Source organism: Cordyceps javanica, chromosome 1 (assembly GCF_051103115.1).
Source record: "Cordyceps javanica chromosome 1, complete sequence".
Classification (NCBI taxonomy): domain Eukaryota; kingdom Fungi; phylum Ascomycota; class Sordariomycetes; order Hypocreales; family Cordycipitaceae; genus Cordyceps; species Cordyceps javanica.
Window position 1 is genome coordinate 2,499,989 of NC_139295.1, and position 16,695 is coordinate 2,516,683.

Here is a 16,695-nt window from a genome sequence, read left to right on the forward strand (position 1 = left end):
TGGCAGCGCAACGGCGTTCGGGCTGCTTATGGAGTTTTTACTTCACTTTCTAAATACCCATTTTCTGATTTTTCTTCAAATCTCTTCATTCAAATAATGTGAAATGCTGCTTGTTTGACCGGTGTAGATGTATCTTCTGTCAACACAAAAAATTATCAGGCGCAAGCCGCCGCACTAGCTCTCTTCTGCCGCCGCGCCATGAAGCTCCCCACACATGCGCCAACCTGCTGCTGGTCTTCACAGACCGACATCTCCTGGTCCCACCAAGCCTTGCGACCACAACTGCGACACGGGCGTCTGCAGCTCTCCTTGGACCGCGTCCTCCGCACAGCTGTAAATCCCACCTCCTTGATTGCATCATCTCTTTCATTTCCGTCCATACAGCGTGCTGTCGCACAGCTGACACCCACCGCCTCCCGTCTCAACCCCGCAAATACCGTCTTCAAAATCATGGTGCAGCGCACCACTCGCTAGGATGAGCCTGGATCCTTTACTTCCCATTGCGCCGGCAAGGGTGAAGGCTCTGCTTCTCCCTGTTGGGAAAATCAAGGCAGACAGATTTGCCTCTTTTGTTGAAAGACTTAAGAGCGAGAATGTGATCTACCTGCGAGACATCACCGCCGATAGCCGGCCGAATAGGAGTAAGTTGTGGCCGCCCTTGATGACCTCGTTTGACATTGTGCCACGGCCAGACTTCATTGGTAATATATGCAGCCCATCGCTAACCTTTCAACAGCCATGTTCTCGCCCCTCGCGTATCCGGACGGTGTCATCCTTTACGATCTCATTTCCCACGCACCTCCTCCTTCGCACCTGGCCCTCTCACCATTCGATCTCTATCGCGAACCCCTCGCCATTATTGCCATTGCCGACGGTGGCGAACTTGGTGATGCCGCATTCAGCAAACGGCATTCTTCGAACGGCACGGGCCCCACCGTAACGGAGCGAAACCTACGTGCCCTGTACCAAGAACTCGAGGACCTTCGGGATGCCTACCCCAAGTCGCTTGTTCACCAGGTCCTGGTCTTTGACTATGTACCTCCCGATGGCGAAGTTCATGTTCCCGAGGATGTAATAATAATACCCACCCCCAAAGATTCGAAGCGAACGACGATCAAGACAGTCATGTGCAATGTATCATCGCTACTCCTGGCAGAAATGACCACACTCGCAAAGTCTGTCGAAGCGATGACGTCGATAGACTCTCCTGGATCATACGCTGCAAAACATTTGAGAGCTCATGACGGTTGGACGAACGGAGCACCCCGACGCAACTCCCATTTGCCTCATCTCATGAGGTCAAGTTCGGCCACGACCGATCGAGCACCGTCAAGAATGTCAATGCCGCCTGTACCGACACGAACTCAGTCCGTATCGAATAGCTCAACACCCCGCCCTGAAACTCCAGTGCAAAACGAACGGCAAGATAGTGCTGTCCCGTCGATTGACGGCTCAGAGAGTGGCCCTACCACCGCGCCATCTTCACCTGAACCAAAGATTCCTCTTTCAAGGAGTGGTGATGTGTCGCGCGATACTAGCCGAGACCGGGTTTCAGTACAAGGATTTGGCCCTGGCGGTGCCAATGATAGATGGCGTCTCCGGGGCAAAGGGCGTGCCGGTGTTGTCATCGGCTCCATGTACTTGCAGGCAGGCCGATGGAGTGATGCACTCCGAGAGCTCAGCGAAGGTGCCCAAGTTGCGCGCTCGTTAAATGATCATATTTGGCACGGAAAAGCCCTTGAGCTTATTCTCATGAGCCTTTTTCTGCTTGGCTGGTTGAATCTAGAATTTCAGATACCCATTGTTTGTCTGCCAACTCAAGATCGACCAGCGTCTAGTAAAGCCGAAGAACTCGTGGATCCGAACCAACCCAAGCACCTACGTAATTTACAACTGCTGTTACCAGAAATCTTGGATCGGATTCTCAGTCTATATTCCAGAATCTCGAGTGAGAGTCTGCCACCATTACCGTTCTCGGAAACAACCATTCGGTTTTGCAAGATCCTATCGTCACTGCATAGCTGCAATGGCATTTTGAACCAGGAAAGTCTCGACATGATAGTTGTTGGCAAGCCCCCCGAACAATACCTGACGACATCGCCAAGGCTCATCATCACCCCAAGCCGCCAGCAAATTGTCAATATTCTCTTTAAAGCCTTTCCTTCATCCGCTACCGAACTATTGACAACAGCAGACAGAGTTCAGATCCTGAGTGGAATCGCTGCCGTCCTCGGCCAAATAGGATATAATCGCAAGAAAGCCATGGTTACAAGAGAGCTCGTCTCTGTTCTCATCGGTGGTCTTGTTGAGGCACGCACCAAGGGGGCTGCCGAGGCAGGTGTGCATCCCGCTGCGGGACTCATACCTCTTGGTACAAACAATGAGAAAGGGAGAGGTGCCCCGGTGTTGGATCTTGGCGAGGCCGACATTGAACAAGGCATAGAAGCTTTTCTCGACCTTCTTTGCCGGTCCTACGGTGTGGTTAGTTTTGACCCTCTTGGCAAAACTGCCGACGTCCCAGACGTGAAAGAAGATCTAGATGCTGCCGTCATTTCCAGAATCCAAAGACAGCTAGCTACCCGTTTCTTCGGCTTCCCAGAGATTAAGCTTAATATTCTACGCTCCTGCATCAACTTTGCAGAGGCATTGCCGGACTTCAACGGTGTCCTCAAATATTCTAGCGATTTGATGCGCACAGCTGGCTCGGGTGTTGCTCCGGCATCACGAAAGGAGCATTCACCGCCGCTGATTTTCAAAGAAGAGCAAGTGCGTCTAGCAGCTAATATCTCCCGCACGTGGGCCCTCGCCCAGCGGCTGGGCATGACCTATCTTGACGCCGAGTACTGGGACGAGTTTCTAGTTCGTGGCGTGGAGCTGGAGCCTTTGCCATTAACAAGGACCCCCGTGCCACATGCTCGCGGTATCTTGCCCGGGGCAACGGCAAGCCGCGCGTCTCAAGATGTGAATCCTTTCATCTATAATCCTTTCCTTACAGAAGCTGCGGAGACTGCGGCCAAGAATTTGGTTGCCGGCGAGCTTGCCAACTTCAAGGTTACGCTACAAAACACGTACGATATTGAAGTGGAAATTGAAAGTATCCGACTAGAAGCAACTGGAGTGGAGTTTGAAGCGCTACCTACTCATGTCGCTCTTGGCCCGTATCGCACCCAGACCGTTGTTCTTCAGGGACGGCCGAGAACGCCAGGAACTGTCGTTATCATTGGCGCTCTGGTCAAGGTTCGCGGCTGTCGGGAACGGCTTTTCCCCATCTTTACGAACTCTTGGACACCCCGGCGTGCGGACAAGGTCAAGTCAAAGGGCCTGGCGTCTCTGGACATTGGCCCTCCTGTGCCGACTAAAGGCAAGTCGAGCACTCAACAGCTCTCTGCGGACACATTTAGTGTCAATGTGGTACAAGCACAGCCTTTGATTGTTGTGAAGTCAACCACACTCTCTCAATCTTCGATCATGGTACTGGAGGGCGAAAGACATGTCTTTTCAGTGACACTACAGAATTTGTCCGAGAACCCGGTGGACTTTATGCTTTTCTCTTTCACGGATTCCACGCAAGGACCTTTACAAACAGCACTGAGTAGCAGAAATGTGTCTGCTGCAGAGATGTATGAATATGAGCTTATCTTAATGAAGAAACAGGCGCTTCGTCTGCCGAAGAGCGAGCCGAACAGACACATTCCGCCTGGGGCCGAAGCTACCTTTGATTTCGAAATTTTTGGTAAACCGGGCCTGACGAATGCGACGATCCAAGTTGATTACACTTATCTTGGTGTCCCGATTGACGAGATTACTGAGCAATTCTTCACACGTCAGGTATCGCTGGAATTAGCCGTGACGGTCAATGCGAGCGTCGAGTTATCAAGAATAGATGCCTTGCCCATCTACGGGGGCATACCTCAAAGTTTGCTGGAGCGTGTTGGCGGCGATGCGTCCCCTGATGACGAAGACTACTGCTTGTTGTCAATGGATATGCGCAACTCATGGCCGAGCCAGATGGCAATACGACTAGAAGGAAGCAGCGGAATGACGGTGGAGGACAACATACTCCCTGGTAAAACTACGCGACTTGTTCTGCCTGTCAAGCGTATTTTGCTCGAAGATCCGCACGCATCGATACCGAGCCTGAATCCTAACAAAACGAGGCAATTTGTGGTCAGCTCAAGCAAGATCTCGCCAGATGTGGAGCGAGCAAACCGCGAAGCCTTCTGGTATCGTGAGAAGATCCTTGATTCACTGAAAGCTACCTGGAGAACTTCATCAGTGCCAAGGAAAGAAGGTGTGATTGATCTACGAAATATACGACTTACGACCCGCATGATTGAAGCAATCAAGATTGATGAAGTCGACATTCATATTTCCATGGAGCCTGCCAATGGCGAGGAGGGCTCAAAGTCAAAAAATGGTGATAATGCGGCGATTATCGACGAATTCATGAACTTGAAAGTACATCTCACGAATAGGACGAGCCGGCCCATCTTGCCGCTGCTTCGGTTGATGCCTGCGCTCTGCCACCGCCCTCTCACGGTGGCACTGGACTATACACGCAAAATTGCTTGGAACGGCACACTGCAGCAGTTACTTCCTGAGCTCAAGGCAAACGAGAGCCAGGAGTTTGTTTTGGGGTTTGCCGCCCTTTGCCGCGGCGAATTCGAGATTACGGCGTCAGTTGAAGAAGTGTTAGTCCGGGAACCTGAGCCGACTGAAAAGCAACGGCATAGCAGACCGAGGTCCAACACGCAGGAAGCGATGGATGCGGCTTTGGGCATTAAGCAGCGTAGGATGTGGCATTCGCGGCATCCGTTCCAGCTTTCTGTCAAGGATGACGAGTAAACGCGACAACGAAGCGTGGCTATTTGTATGGCGCGCTTTTCCTCCCTCACGTCAATTTCCGCGGCAGACTTTTGGTATACTAGAGGCAGACGTCATGAATATAGCGCCACATTCAAACTATTTATACAATCGCATCTAAGCCGCGAACCGAACGGAAACACTGGCACAGGCAAAATGTGTGACTCCCTAACCTGAATAGCGATAACACTGTGATTGGCCCTTTGGGCCGAAAGTAAATCTGAGACAGTCAATAACCTATCCTGTCCGATCAGGGCCATATCTCGCCCGCATCAAGCCTGTCAGAGTTGGGCAGCTGCCTGTCGTGCGCTACCTGACAAGCGCACGATATCGGACCTTGGCCTGCTTTCCCCTGCGAGCTGGCTGTCGGTGTTAGCGTGGCTCGACAGCCGGAACCGATGGTCAAGTCTGCAGTAATAAGTCTACACTATTAAATCGGGACCCGGGACCGTTCGGGCGGCTTGCGGCGGGACTTGGCTAGTCATGTCGTCGACGACGAATTTTAACTCAGCATCGACTGATCATGTCCGCTTCGGAGATCTCGGAAAAATACTCTATGGATACGAGAACGAGTTGATTTGAATTATCATATTTCTTTTTTTCGGTCCAAAAAGAGCAGTATTGCCTCACATAACGTTCTACCGGCAGCGCTTTCCAACGCCTTACCGCCTCTCTTGACCCGCCGACCATAAGGGCTCATTCTAGCTTTGTGGCTTGCCGACGCCAGCACACTTAAAGAAAAAGTGTCAGTGGAAACAATTGTAACCTGCAACTCTGTGCTGCGCGAATCTGAGACTGGAAAAGAAAACGAGACAGATTTTGACCTGTAGGTTGGGCTGTGCCACGCGGATGTCAGAGCCAACAGCGCGGGACGCAGAAAATCTTTCTCGGTAGTGATGCCTTTGATTCAGTCACGCACCGGCTCTGGTTCCTCGTCACCGCCGTATTTTGCAACGACGGGCATTGGCGGCATGCCGCAGTCCCAGCCGCGCATCCTGTTCCTGGATGCGTACGACTCGTTCACGAACAACATTGTCTCGCTGCTCAAGGATGCGCTCGGCGCCGACGTGCAGGTGCACGTCATCCATATGGACCTACGCACGCTGCACTCGGACACCACGCCCGACTGGACGACTGAAGAATTTCTCGCGCGGCTTGCGTCCTTTGACGCTGTCGTCTGCGGACCCGGACCCGGGTCGCCGCTCTGCGCCGAGGACGTCGGCGCATTTCGCAACCTTTGGGGTCTGCCGCGCCGCAGCGCCATTCCCGTCTTCGGCATCTGCCTTGGCTTCCAGAGCCTAGTAGAGCACTTTGGCGGGCGTATCCGGAAGCTGAGACGTGGGCTGCACGGCATGGTGCGGTCCATTGAGCACAAGGGCCTGGAAACGGCAGCCGCCGGATACGCTGACATTTTTCAGGATGTCCCCGCCTTCAGAGCCACTTTATATCACAGCTTGTGTGCAGATATCGGCCAGGATGACATCTCGGATGAGGAGTGGGCGTTGTCAAAGTGGCAATCACCTTCCATAGCCCCAGACCTGGTCCCCTTGGCGTGGGTTACAGAGCTCGAGAATGACGATGAACGGGTGCTGATGGGTGTTCGCCACGCGAACATGCCGTTCTGGGGCGTTCAATGCCACCCCGAATCCATTTGCACAGATTCTGCCGCCGTGCATGGTATTCTGCGCAACTGGTTCGCTCAAGCGACAAAGTGGAACGAAGTCAATGGCCGCCAACGACAGCCTTGGACTCTACCGCTCGTGCACTCTGCCATCCTCGAGTCAGCTGCAACAGGTGCTCATTCGCCGACACGAGGTCCCTCGGAAAGACATTTGGCGGGAGCGCGATGGTCGAATGCGCTACGCTGCGGCTTGGTCGGTCGCGGCAGAAAACCCGGCTACGTCTGCCGACAGGTAAAACTTCCCGATGGCGTCGACGCAGCAGATGTGGCAGAGATACTCGGCGACGCTTCCAACGAGACTATTCTTCTCGACTCTTCCAGTGCTAGAAACGGCGATCCTCTGGCTCGAAATAGCATCATTGCGCTGGATGTGGACGAGGCTATTCGTTTGGAATACCACGTCCGCGATGACTACGTTACGTTTCGTCGCCCAGCCTCCAAATCCACAAGCGCGCGTCCCGAAGAGATTCAAGAGATCCCGCTTGATGGTACAGAGGACGACCCCATGGCCGTCTACCAGATCATGTCCGAGTATTGGAGGGCTCGCAGACTGGACGACAACAAGAACGATGGCTTGCCTACATTCAAGGGCGGATTCATGGGCTTCGTTACCTATGAGATGGGTCTGAGTACCCTCAGCCCCGGCGCCATCTCGGCGCACCGCGGCCACCATCGCCCAGACCTAGCCATGGCGTGGATATCCAACAGTGTCGTGCTTGATCACAAGACTAACACTGCCTTTGTGCAATGCCTGACGACTGAGGATTGTGACGGAAGCTGGGTAGATGAGGCCGTACAGAAATTGCAGAATGCCATTGTGTGGCGTGATCCCAGCTCACGACGCCCCGTTAGCTGCCCCAAGGCAAACTTCACTCCCGAAGAGCTCTGGGACGACGTGGCGGCGGGTAGAGGCAGCCGCCTGGACATTAAAGTTCCAAACTGGAAGAACTACGAAGATGATGTGCGACGCTGCCAGTATGCCATCAAAGAGGGCCATTCCTACGAGCTGTGCTTGACCGCACAGACAACTATGACCAGACCACATGTCGTAAAGGAGAACAGGGAACACTCGCCGTGGGAGATGTACCGAACTCTCCGCAGCAGACAGCCCGTGCCATTTGGATCGTTTATTCGCCTCGCCGGGGCTACTATTGTAAGTTGCTCCCCGGAGCGGTTCCTATCCACAGACCGTGATGGCCTCTGTCGCATGCGTCCCATGAAAGGCACCGTGCGCAAGTCGGACGCCGTGTCCACGCTTGCCGAGGCGGAGAAGATTCTGCACATCCCCAAGGAAGAGGCGGAGAACCTAATGATTGTCGATCTTGTGCGCCACGACCTGTACGGCGTCTGTGGCCCGCAAAATGTCACGGTGCCGGACCTGCTCAAGGTGGAGGAGTACGCCACCGTCTTCCAAATGGTCACGGCTGTGCACGGCCAGCTGCCGCAAGGTAGTCCTGCCACCGGCCAACCGCACGCCCTCAACGGCATCGACGTGCTCGCGGCGACGCTGCCGCCTGGCAGCATGACGGGAGCGCCCAAGAAGCGCAGCTGCGAGCTGCTCCGCGTCATCGAGCCCGGCGAGCGCAGTGTGTACGCGGGCGTCGTGGGCTACTTTGACGCGCAAGGCCAGGCTGACTGGAGCGTGACGATTCGCACCATGTTTCGCTGGGACGACGAGAAGACGCCGTCCGGGGCGGACGGCGAGGCCGAGGAGCGCGAGGTCTGGCGCATCGGCGCTGGCGGTGCGGTGACGATCCTCAGCACGCCAGAGGGCGAACGGGAGGAAATGTTTACCAAGCTATTTGGGCCCCTAGGTACGTTTAGGGATGCGGCATAATGGCGGGATCAGACGAAGGAAGAAGTATTCTGGGCACCTCATCTTACTAGAATATCGGCTGGGCCTCGGTGAGGTTCGGAACGAGTGTATAATAATATTGCGGGCCAGCAGCGATCTCAACATCATACAGTTTAGGGGGAAAACATCCTTTTTAACATTGTTGCATAGAAATTCATAAACATTGTCTTTTTGATTAACGCTCATGCCGGTTGCAGAAAGAAGAAGAAAAAGAAAACATATTATGGTGAATTTCGAACATGATTCCTCAACGTGACGCCTCCGAGCTTGCCCACGACAAACATACTGGTACAAGAAGCGGTTTTCGCACCTACTTCCATCCGCTTCAGTAGCCAACGATGGAAACCAACCGATCTAGAACTCTTGCTCTTCTTGAAAGAACATGCCAAAGCTGATGATGGTGCCATAGATCAGCAGGCCACCTGCGATGGACATGATCATGGCCTCGGTGCGGATGATGTCGGCGTGGGCAAGAATCACGGGGAGGGCTGTCAGGAGCATCTGTGGTTAGCGCTAGAATACCAGACAAATGACGGGGAGAAGAAAGGACACGTACCCATTCCCATGACGACAAAAAAGCCGGTCACGAAGCGGCCCAGGTCCAGGACGGCAGCGCCGGAGCTCTCGACAAAGTCGTCGGGGTTGGCGCAGCGGCTGCAGATCCAGTTGGGGATGGGCGCGACGACGTACGTCGCGACGACGAGCAGCGGAAAATACGAGTGGAAGAGGGCGCATGATAGGATGACGAGCAGGAACCCCAGAGCCAGCACAAAGGACAAGGCAATGATGGTCTTGAGGCCGGCGGTCGGCATGGTGGGCAGGATCGGGCGGGGGGGCGCGTGGATCTTTTGAGAAGATAAATGTGCTTTTTGCGAAGTCGGTGATTTGGAAAAAAAGAGACCTGATCCGACCCTCGCTACTCTTTGCGCGCCGGAGCAGGTGTTGAGAAGCCTTCCGCGGCAGTCGTCCCGAGAGGGAGTCAAGCTCAGAGTGACGTGGGCGGTTTCAAAGCTCGGTCGGGAATGGGCGGCGCGGCTCGGTCGGTGGTCGCTCGGAGAATATTTCGAGGGGAGAAAGAGACGCGGGGAAAATAACGCCCGTGTAAAGCTGCGCTGCGCAAGTCCGCCACTTTGTCGCGATAGAGTTGCTTTTTGGGGGGGGTTGAAGCGAGCACAACGGAAAGAATGCACGAGACAGGTCTGGTTGCTCGGGGCCGTTGCGTGTAATGTGACGTTCACAGCGGCGCTTGGGAGGCTGGATGGCCTATGGCGGGGCGGGGGATTAGGCAGGCGGTGAGATGGAGCCGCTGGCACATAATGGCAGAAAGGCTGGTACGGACTGCATGCGCCGTCTTATGCCGTTGCAGCATGGTTTTATGTAGAGCCTAGGCGAAGCCAGGAAATGTAGACATGAAGCTATTCATATAGGTTATTTGTTCTCGTGGTGATGATTTGCCGGCATCACTAGTGGTATGCATATAGATTGTCGCTTCCTCGCACATGAAGAGCGCATTCGATTCTGATTTTGGGAGCAGAATATATTTATTGTGAACCTCACTCGATCCTAGATTGAAACTGTTCTGAATCTACTGATGAGCACTCGATGCTGTGTCAACTACCCGTGCTTCGCCGTCTCCCTTGCGGTGGCCTCACTACATCGACAACGGATGAGGCAGAACCATTCGTTATAGAAGGTCGCAGCAGACGCCTTCTTCTAACAGAAATGTATTGATGGAATTTCTCTACGAGAATTCGACTCCAAATTGATCAAAAGGGCTCTTTCCCTCTTCTTCTTCTTTTTTTCTCTTAATGAAAAATTACCGTCATTCAGCGATATTTGTCCATCCATTTCCAGCTTGACGCTCTGTGGCGGACGCCTCATGTGGCTTAGCGAACAACCCGCCCCAGTCCCTGAAAGCGGTGAGCGAATCCGCCCACTAAAAGCAAGCTAAAGGCAAAGCCTGCCTATCACAGCCTGGCAAAAAAAAATCTCCAAGTCTCCCAGCAAAGGCCCAGAAAAAAAATACACTGCTCTTTGATCCGCACGGTTTTGTCTCTTCCTTTTCTCCCGATTCTACATAGCGACTGCAAGAGGGCCTGAAGCAGCTTCTCGCAGTGTAGCAATTCCTTCTACACTTGTTGAAACACATCTGAAATACTACCTGCTTCTTTTCAAGGCGTAAAAAAAAAGGCACGCCAAGAAAATCGCCCGCCATGGCATCTGACGAGATTGTCTGGCAAATTATCAACCAGCAATTCTGTGCTTTCAAGCTTAAGTGAGTTGCCTGCAATCAATAAAGACATTGCAATTCTAACAGGAAGCAGGACCCCAAAGGAGCAAAACTTCTGCCGTAACGAATACAATGTGACTGGTCTCTGCAACCGCCAGTCATGCCCGCTGGCCAACTCGCGATATGCCACGGTCCGCCAGCACCCAACCAAGCAGACGCTCTACCTGTACATGAAGACAGTCGAACGCGCGCATCTGCCTTCCAAAATGTGGGAGCGCATCAAGCTTTCCAACAACTATTCCAAGGCTCTGGAGCAGATCGACGACCGCCTTATCTACTGGCCCAAGTTTCTCATCCACAAATGCAAGCAACGTCTCACTCGCTTGACGCAGGTGCAGATTCGCATGCGCCGTATTGCCGCCGAAGAGGAGCGTCTCGGTGAGAAGCTCGTTCCTAAGCTGGCGCCCAAGATCAAGCACCGCGAGCGGGCACGCGAGCGTAAGGCTGAGGCCGCCGCCAAGCTTGAGCGCACCATTGAGCGCGAGCTGCTTGAGCGTTTACGCCAGGGTGCCTACGGCGAGCAGCCGCTCAACGTCAGCGAGGACATTTGGAAGAAGGTTCTCAACGCCATGGAGCGCGAGGGCGACGGTGTCCGCGACGAGGATATGGACGAGGGTATCGACTCGGACGATGAGGAGCTAGATAGCGAAGCGGAGGATGGTGAAAAGGCTGTCGAGTACGTCTCCGACCTGGACGAGAGCGAGGAAGAGCTTGGTGACCTGCAAGACTGGCTCGAGAGTGACGAGGAGGACGAGGACGAGGAGGATGACGAGGAAAGTGACGATGAGGAGACGGAGAAGTTGAACAACAAGAGAAAGCGCGGCCGTGCGATCAAGATGCAGAACAAGCGCCCTCGCCAGGACGAGAGAGAGAAGGAGAAGCTTACGCTTACCAACGATCTCGCTTGGTAACGAACCAGCATCTGAGCGACAGGAGAGGGACGCAAGGAGACAACTTTATACAACCTTTGATATTTCGGTGTCTGTATATCTGTCTATTACTATTGTTTTTTTTCTCAGCAGACGGTCCCCAGATCAGGGGCCGTGTTCGCTTCTGCGCAACGAAAAGTTTGGGATGGCCACGGCAATGCATCGGATTCTTCATAGCATAGCGGCGTTTTCTGGAATGTATTTACTAAATGCTACTTTTGTCAGTATTTGAGTATGTGAATAATATTTAAATTGAAAGGGAACAATTTTTTAAAGTCTCATGCATAACCATGGTCAGCTAGTAAATGTTGGCCGTTCAGCAAAGTACGACGTCATGAAGCGGCGGCTATGCTACTTAACCTTGAATCTGCCTCCCCACCAACGTTATGCTGTGCTGCAACACCAGGTCCACCGAGCTCTTCCAACTTGAAACATCCACCTACACTTGTTACAACATCGACGCTGCGACCCAACGTTGCTTGCTTCGCTATTCCTTTGATCCTGCACTGTTGACGACGTAGAAAAAAAAGATTACCAAAAGCAAGAGAAAGACGACTTTTGAGGAACCTCCTGTCCCCATTCAGCTCGCGAAGCGCCGTGTTTGAACAAACGATAGCCGGCCAAAGCTCAGCCCGAAGCATCTTTGCTACACTCGTTGCTCAATCAATAACCCGCCCGACGCACACCTACTGTCGACATCGGGATCACGAAGGCGTACTCGAACTTGAGCTTGCGTTTCCCCCTTCTAGCCTCCCTCATAGTCGCTGCCGTATCGAAAGAAAACCCCGGACAGACCGAATACCAAGCCCGCCATGGCGTCGTGGTACGCGAGCATCGTCACCAAGACGTCGTCGCAGATCTCGTCACTACGCTCCACGCTCCTCTCTGGCGAGGCCGATGGTGACACGGAGGACGACACGCACGTCTGCCGCGTCCTGCGCAACTACTATACCGACAAGGGCCGGCCCCGGCCCGCGTGGCTACCCGCCGACCCGAAAGCCGCCCAGCAGGCGCCCCAAGCCCTCTATACCCAACCTCAGCTCGGCTCCCGCTACGGTGGCCTCAACAACCCTGGCGGCGGCGGCGGCGGCGGCCTCCCCGCCTCCTCTAGCCTGGCCAGCCTATGGGACAATGGTCCCAGCCAGCAACCGCCCGCGCAGCCGCAGAGCCTGCGCGCAGGGCGGCCGCCGCTGGGTGGCGGCACGCTGCAACCCAACGGCACTGGCAGGGAGGACGTGGCGGCCAGACCGCTGCCCAGCCAGCGAACCGGCAGCTATCAGAGCGTAAACAGCCAGGCCGGCAGCGGCGGCGGCGGCGGCGGCGGAGCGACGGCGCAGGATCGCCTAAAGCAGAGACTCTGGGGCGCTGCGCGGTCAGCAAGTCCCGCCGCGCAAAATCAGAATCCGTACGGGGCGCCGCCGCCGCAGGCCGCCGGGGGAGGTGGGCAGTACGACGGCGGCCGAGCCGCGGCCGGTGGAGGAGGCGGGGATCCGTATGGCAGAGGGCCGCCGGGCGGGCAGAGGCAAGGACTTCCAAGCGGCCCGAGAGGTTATAGGTAACTTGGAGCGCGGTACATGGATGGAGCTGGTCGTTTTTTTTTTTTGGCAACCGTGTTTGACGGCTGGGTGTCTTGTTTTTGTCGTCTTTTTCTGCTTCTCTCCATCATGCGTGGTTTGGTTGCCATGTGGCTCGTTGAGGCAATTGTGAATAGATCAGGTCCTGGATATGGGCAGTGGCGGTATACCCTGGACGAGGCGGAGTTGTGCAAGCCTTTATGTAGTGTAATACGAAGATTTGTGCCTTTCAAATATCATTCTACGGTTCGTCACATATGAGCACAGCGAATGTTCTTGCATACATGGAGGACATGGTGGTGATTAATTTATAGGTACAGACAGATACAGTTCCCAAAAACGCCAAGGCCTTGTTAAGAAATTAAACACGATTATTTGCCAGGCATGCCGTCCCCCTTCTGCGCCACCGTCTTGCGCGGCAAGACCTCTACCTTTCTGCTCAGCAGCTTACGCAGCTCCGGCGTGATGACCTTGGCGGCAGCCTCGGTTTCCTTTCCCTTGGGCGCGGCGGTAGCTGACGAGGCCGCCGGCACTGCTGTTGAAGCGGACCCCGGCACCGGCCGTGGGGCCGGAAAGTTCTCCTTCTTGTCAATGGCCTCGACGGCGCGCTGGTATTTGCGGAAGAGCGCCTCGGCGCGGATGAGCGTCGAGTCGAGGTCCATACTGCCGGAAAGTTCGTTGACTAATAAAGGCAAGAAAAAAAAAGTGTGTCAGTATTTGGACGGGTTGCTTGCAAGACAGCGAAAAGAGGAAACGGGCAAAACGTACTGTACTTGAGGACCTCGTCAAAGGCTTGCAGATGCTCCATGATGACGTCGCGATGCTTCTCCAAGATGGAGAGCGAGACGAAAATGTGAAACTCGGCGCTCAGGAAATCGGTCCACAGACGCTCCCACAGGCTCAGTATGTCGGCCCACGGAAACTCGCGCTTGTACCAGACCAGGAGCATGCGGAAGAAGAAGAAAAAGTTGGTGCTGTCGGCCTTTTGCAGGTGGTTCCAGAGTTTCGGGTCCATGAAGTTGACGAGCTGGTCGAGTGCGAGCAGCTGCGCGCGCATGCCGGACTGGTCGCGCAAGAAATTGCGCTCCATGCGGCCCATGAACTCTTTAAAGGCCCAAAAGGCGATGGCGTCGTCCTGGATGACGGCGTAGATGGGGGCGAGGAGGTCGGACATGCCCTGCACGTACCCGAGATCCTTGTTGAACTCATTGTACGTGAGGAGCATCTCCTTGAGCTGCTCCAGGTGAACATTGGTGCCGACGTCGGCGAAGGGCGAGTTGGGGTCGGGATGGGGTGTGTCCTCCCCGAAGAAGATGGGGATGTGGCGGTCGGTGCGGTGGACGTCCTTCTCGATGCGACCACGCTGCTCCCTCCACCATTCCCCCGTTTCGCCCTCGCCGCCGTGCCCGTCGAGTCTCTCCCACCAAGCGTGCTTCAGCTTATAGTAGGCATCCCGAAGGGATGCCACCTGGGCCTTTCGCTCATCCGCAGTGCTGTACCAGTCATGGACGCCCAGCAAGAATAGCCAGGCTTCTTTGCGGACCCCGTCATCGGCATCCAAGCCACCGTGGAAGATGCGCTCCTTGACTTCGTCCGTCGTCTTGATGAGCCTTCCATTCTCGGGATCGAAGAACGTCTTCCATTCCGTCATGGTGACTGGCTTGCGACGCTCCGAGAGAGAGAGGGCGCTGGTAGCATCGAGAAGCTCAAACTCCCCAACGCCTGTATCCTCCAGCTCGAGGACATCTTTGACAGTGTACATCTTTTGCTTCCTGTCACGCTCACTTTGCTCCGCGATGCCCATGGCCCAGCGGGCAAGGTATATTCTGGCGCTGTCATACTCGTCTTGCAAGTTTTGCACATCGCTGTTTCTGAGCAGCTTCTTCACCTGGGGTGGCATGTTTGGATTTTCAGCCAGATCCTGCGCTGCTCTCCGGGTGAAAGTTGTCACCTGGCTAAACTTCTCCATGATATTCCAGCCAGTCTCCTTGACGAATTTGACAAACGGGTCCATTTCGGCATCGCGACCGGCTGGGGCTCCTTTGCCCTTGTTCACGGTAGTAGGAATCGATCCAAACGCATTCAAGTCGTCCTTGGTCGGCTCGATGAGATAAATATTGGGCTCTGCTGCCGATTTTTCGATGCGGACATATCGCCTTAGCCAGCGCAGAACCTCGTCTGCGCCCCAAAACATTTTTCCGGCTTCGCTGAAGGGGTCGAACGTATCCTTTGTAAGCCGCTTCTTTTGCTGTATAGTACTTTGGCACTCATTATCATGAAAAAACAAGGCCGGGAAGCTGTCGCCAGCTTTAGTGTTGATAATGATGGAGCCGTGCCACCATCCAACACTAGGTGGCCGTACCAGCAGCGAGTAAATGGCGCTGACCGGCACTGCAAAAGAATATGCGCCAACAGATCCGCTGTGAGATGTTACCGTCGGGGGCGGAGGAACGAGGTAAGATTGTCGGGGTGGTGAGTCGCCATCGGACAGATCAACTTTGACGTATATGCTGGCCGAGTCGCCGAGTGAGGACTCAGGCACCCAGGCGAGCAGGAGGTCGGCAGAAGAAGGGCTGGAGCCTTCACTGGACGAAGCAGCGCCGGCCGCCGGCTTTTGCTGTAGTAGCGCTATGTAGCCGGCGATGTTATCCTTGGACGAGGGCGAAGGGTGTACATAGACCTGCTGTTGTTAGTGTATAGGATCGCGGGGTTTGTTTGCCGAACGACTTGAGCGTACCTTGCTTTTCGAGAAGAGCAGCTTGACGCCTTTTCCTGTTTCAGTATGCGTAATCGTATCGTAGGCGCCTTCGTCGTCGTCTGTGACGGCATAGAAACTGTTCGAGGGAGAGTCAGAGCGTCGCGGCAGACCAGAGCCGCCACCGGAAGCCATCTTGGCTGTCAACCGCGGGAGTCGCGGTTTGTAGAACAGAGGTAGGTGGGGATGTAGAGAAGACGTTGAGCGGTGATTTAGACGGTAAATGTCATGTTGCGAGGAGAAATATGACGGCGGGGGCAAATGGCAGCATTTAAAAAGCAGGCTTGCACGAGAACGGGCGAATCCTGGCTGAGCCGCAGGTCGGATGACGACGATTTCGATGCCCCGCCACGCAAGCACAAGGCTGACCGTGAGGATTTTAGTGGGGGATTTTAGCTCCAGAAGGTCGCAGTGGGGCTAAATGGTTTAAATGGTAACAAGGCAGCTTTGAATATCTCTGCGTGGTAATCTGTATGTATATTCTGATTATTCTATGCCATCTAGCGAAAAACCTGATACGCTCATCAAGTCAGAATAAGCATCAAAACATGGTTCATACGTACGCCTAAAAATTTCTTGGTGGCTAAGCTTAAATCATTTCATTACCTGGACAAAGCAATGCATTTGGGTTCCGTCATAGCGGAATCTCATAATCGAAAAATAAAATCAGATAATACATATGAATTTTCTTTCGTAGAAAGCTTTGAATTTATGATTTTTAAAATTCTTTCATTGAAATTTTCTATGT

The 16,695-nt window shown here is 54.2% G+C and overlaps 6 protein-coding genes across 6 annotated transcripts; 4 read left to right on the top strand and 2 right to left on the bottom strand.

Moving 5' to 3' along the window:
* Positions 1-475: 475 nt before the first annotated feature.
* Positions 476-4,845, top strand: V2A60_000753 (TRAPPII-specific subunit TRS120; the record flags this gene model as incomplete). The annotated part of the gene is made up of 3 exons (XM_083252120.1): positions 476-641; positions 737-1,071; positions 2,044-4,845. The coding sequence occupies 3 exons, from the start codon at positions 476-478 to the stop codon at positions 4,843-4,845; spliced, it is 3,303 nt and encodes a 1,100-aa protein (XP_083108246.1).
* Positions 4,846-5,759: 914 nt separating this feature from the next.
* V2A60_000754 (aminodeoxychorismate synthase pabA) lies at positions 5,760-8,381 on the top strand (the record flags this gene model as incomplete). The annotated part of the gene is made up of 1 exon (XM_083252121.1): positions 5,760-8,381. The coding sequence occupies one exon, from the start codon at positions 5,760-5,762 to the stop codon at positions 8,379-8,381; it is 2,622 nt and encodes an 873-aa protein (XP_083108247.1).
* Positions 8,382-8,753: 372 nt separating this feature from the next.
* Positions 8,754-9,211, bottom strand: V2A60_000755 (vacuolar protein sorting 55; the record flags this gene model as incomplete). The annotated part of the gene is made up of 2 exons (XM_083252122.1): positions 8,754-8,887; positions 8,956-9,211. The coding sequence occupies 2 exons, from the start codon at positions 9,209-9,211 to the stop codon at positions 8,754-8,756; spliced, it is 390 nt and encodes a 129-aa protein (XP_083108248.1).
* A 1,401-nt stretch (positions 9,212-10,612) lies between these two features.
* V2A60_000756 (ribosome biosynthesis protein MAK16) lies at positions 10,613-11,600 on the top strand (the record flags this gene model as incomplete). Its single annotated transcript, XM_083252123.1, has 2 exons — positions 10,613-10,674; positions 10,724-11,600. The coding sequence occupies 2 exons, from the start codon at positions 10,613-10,615 to the stop codon at positions 11,598-11,600; spliced, it is 939 nt and encodes a 312-aa protein (XP_083108249.1).
* An 830-nt stretch (positions 11,601-12,430) lies between these two features.
* On the top strand, positions 12,431-13,177 carry V2A60_000757 (Sec1-binding region of Mso1-domain-containing protein; the record flags this gene model as incomplete). Its single annotated transcript, XM_083252124.1, has 1 exon — positions 12,431-13,177. The coding sequence occupies one exon, from the start codon at positions 12,431-12,433 to the stop codon at positions 13,175-13,177; it is 747 nt and encodes a 248-aa protein (XP_083108250.1).
* A 386-nt stretch (positions 13,178-13,563) lies between these two features.
* V2A60_000758 (GTPase-activating protein GYP7) lies at positions 13,564-16,082 on the bottom strand (the record flags this gene model as incomplete). Its single annotated transcript, XM_083252125.1, has 3 exons — positions 13,564-13,874; positions 13,961-15,872; positions 15,930-16,082. The coding sequence occupies 3 exons, from the start codon at positions 16,080-16,082 to the stop codon at positions 13,564-13,566; spliced, it is 2,376 nt and encodes a 791-aa protein (XP_083108251.1).
* Positions 16,083-16,695: the final 613 nt, after the last annotated feature.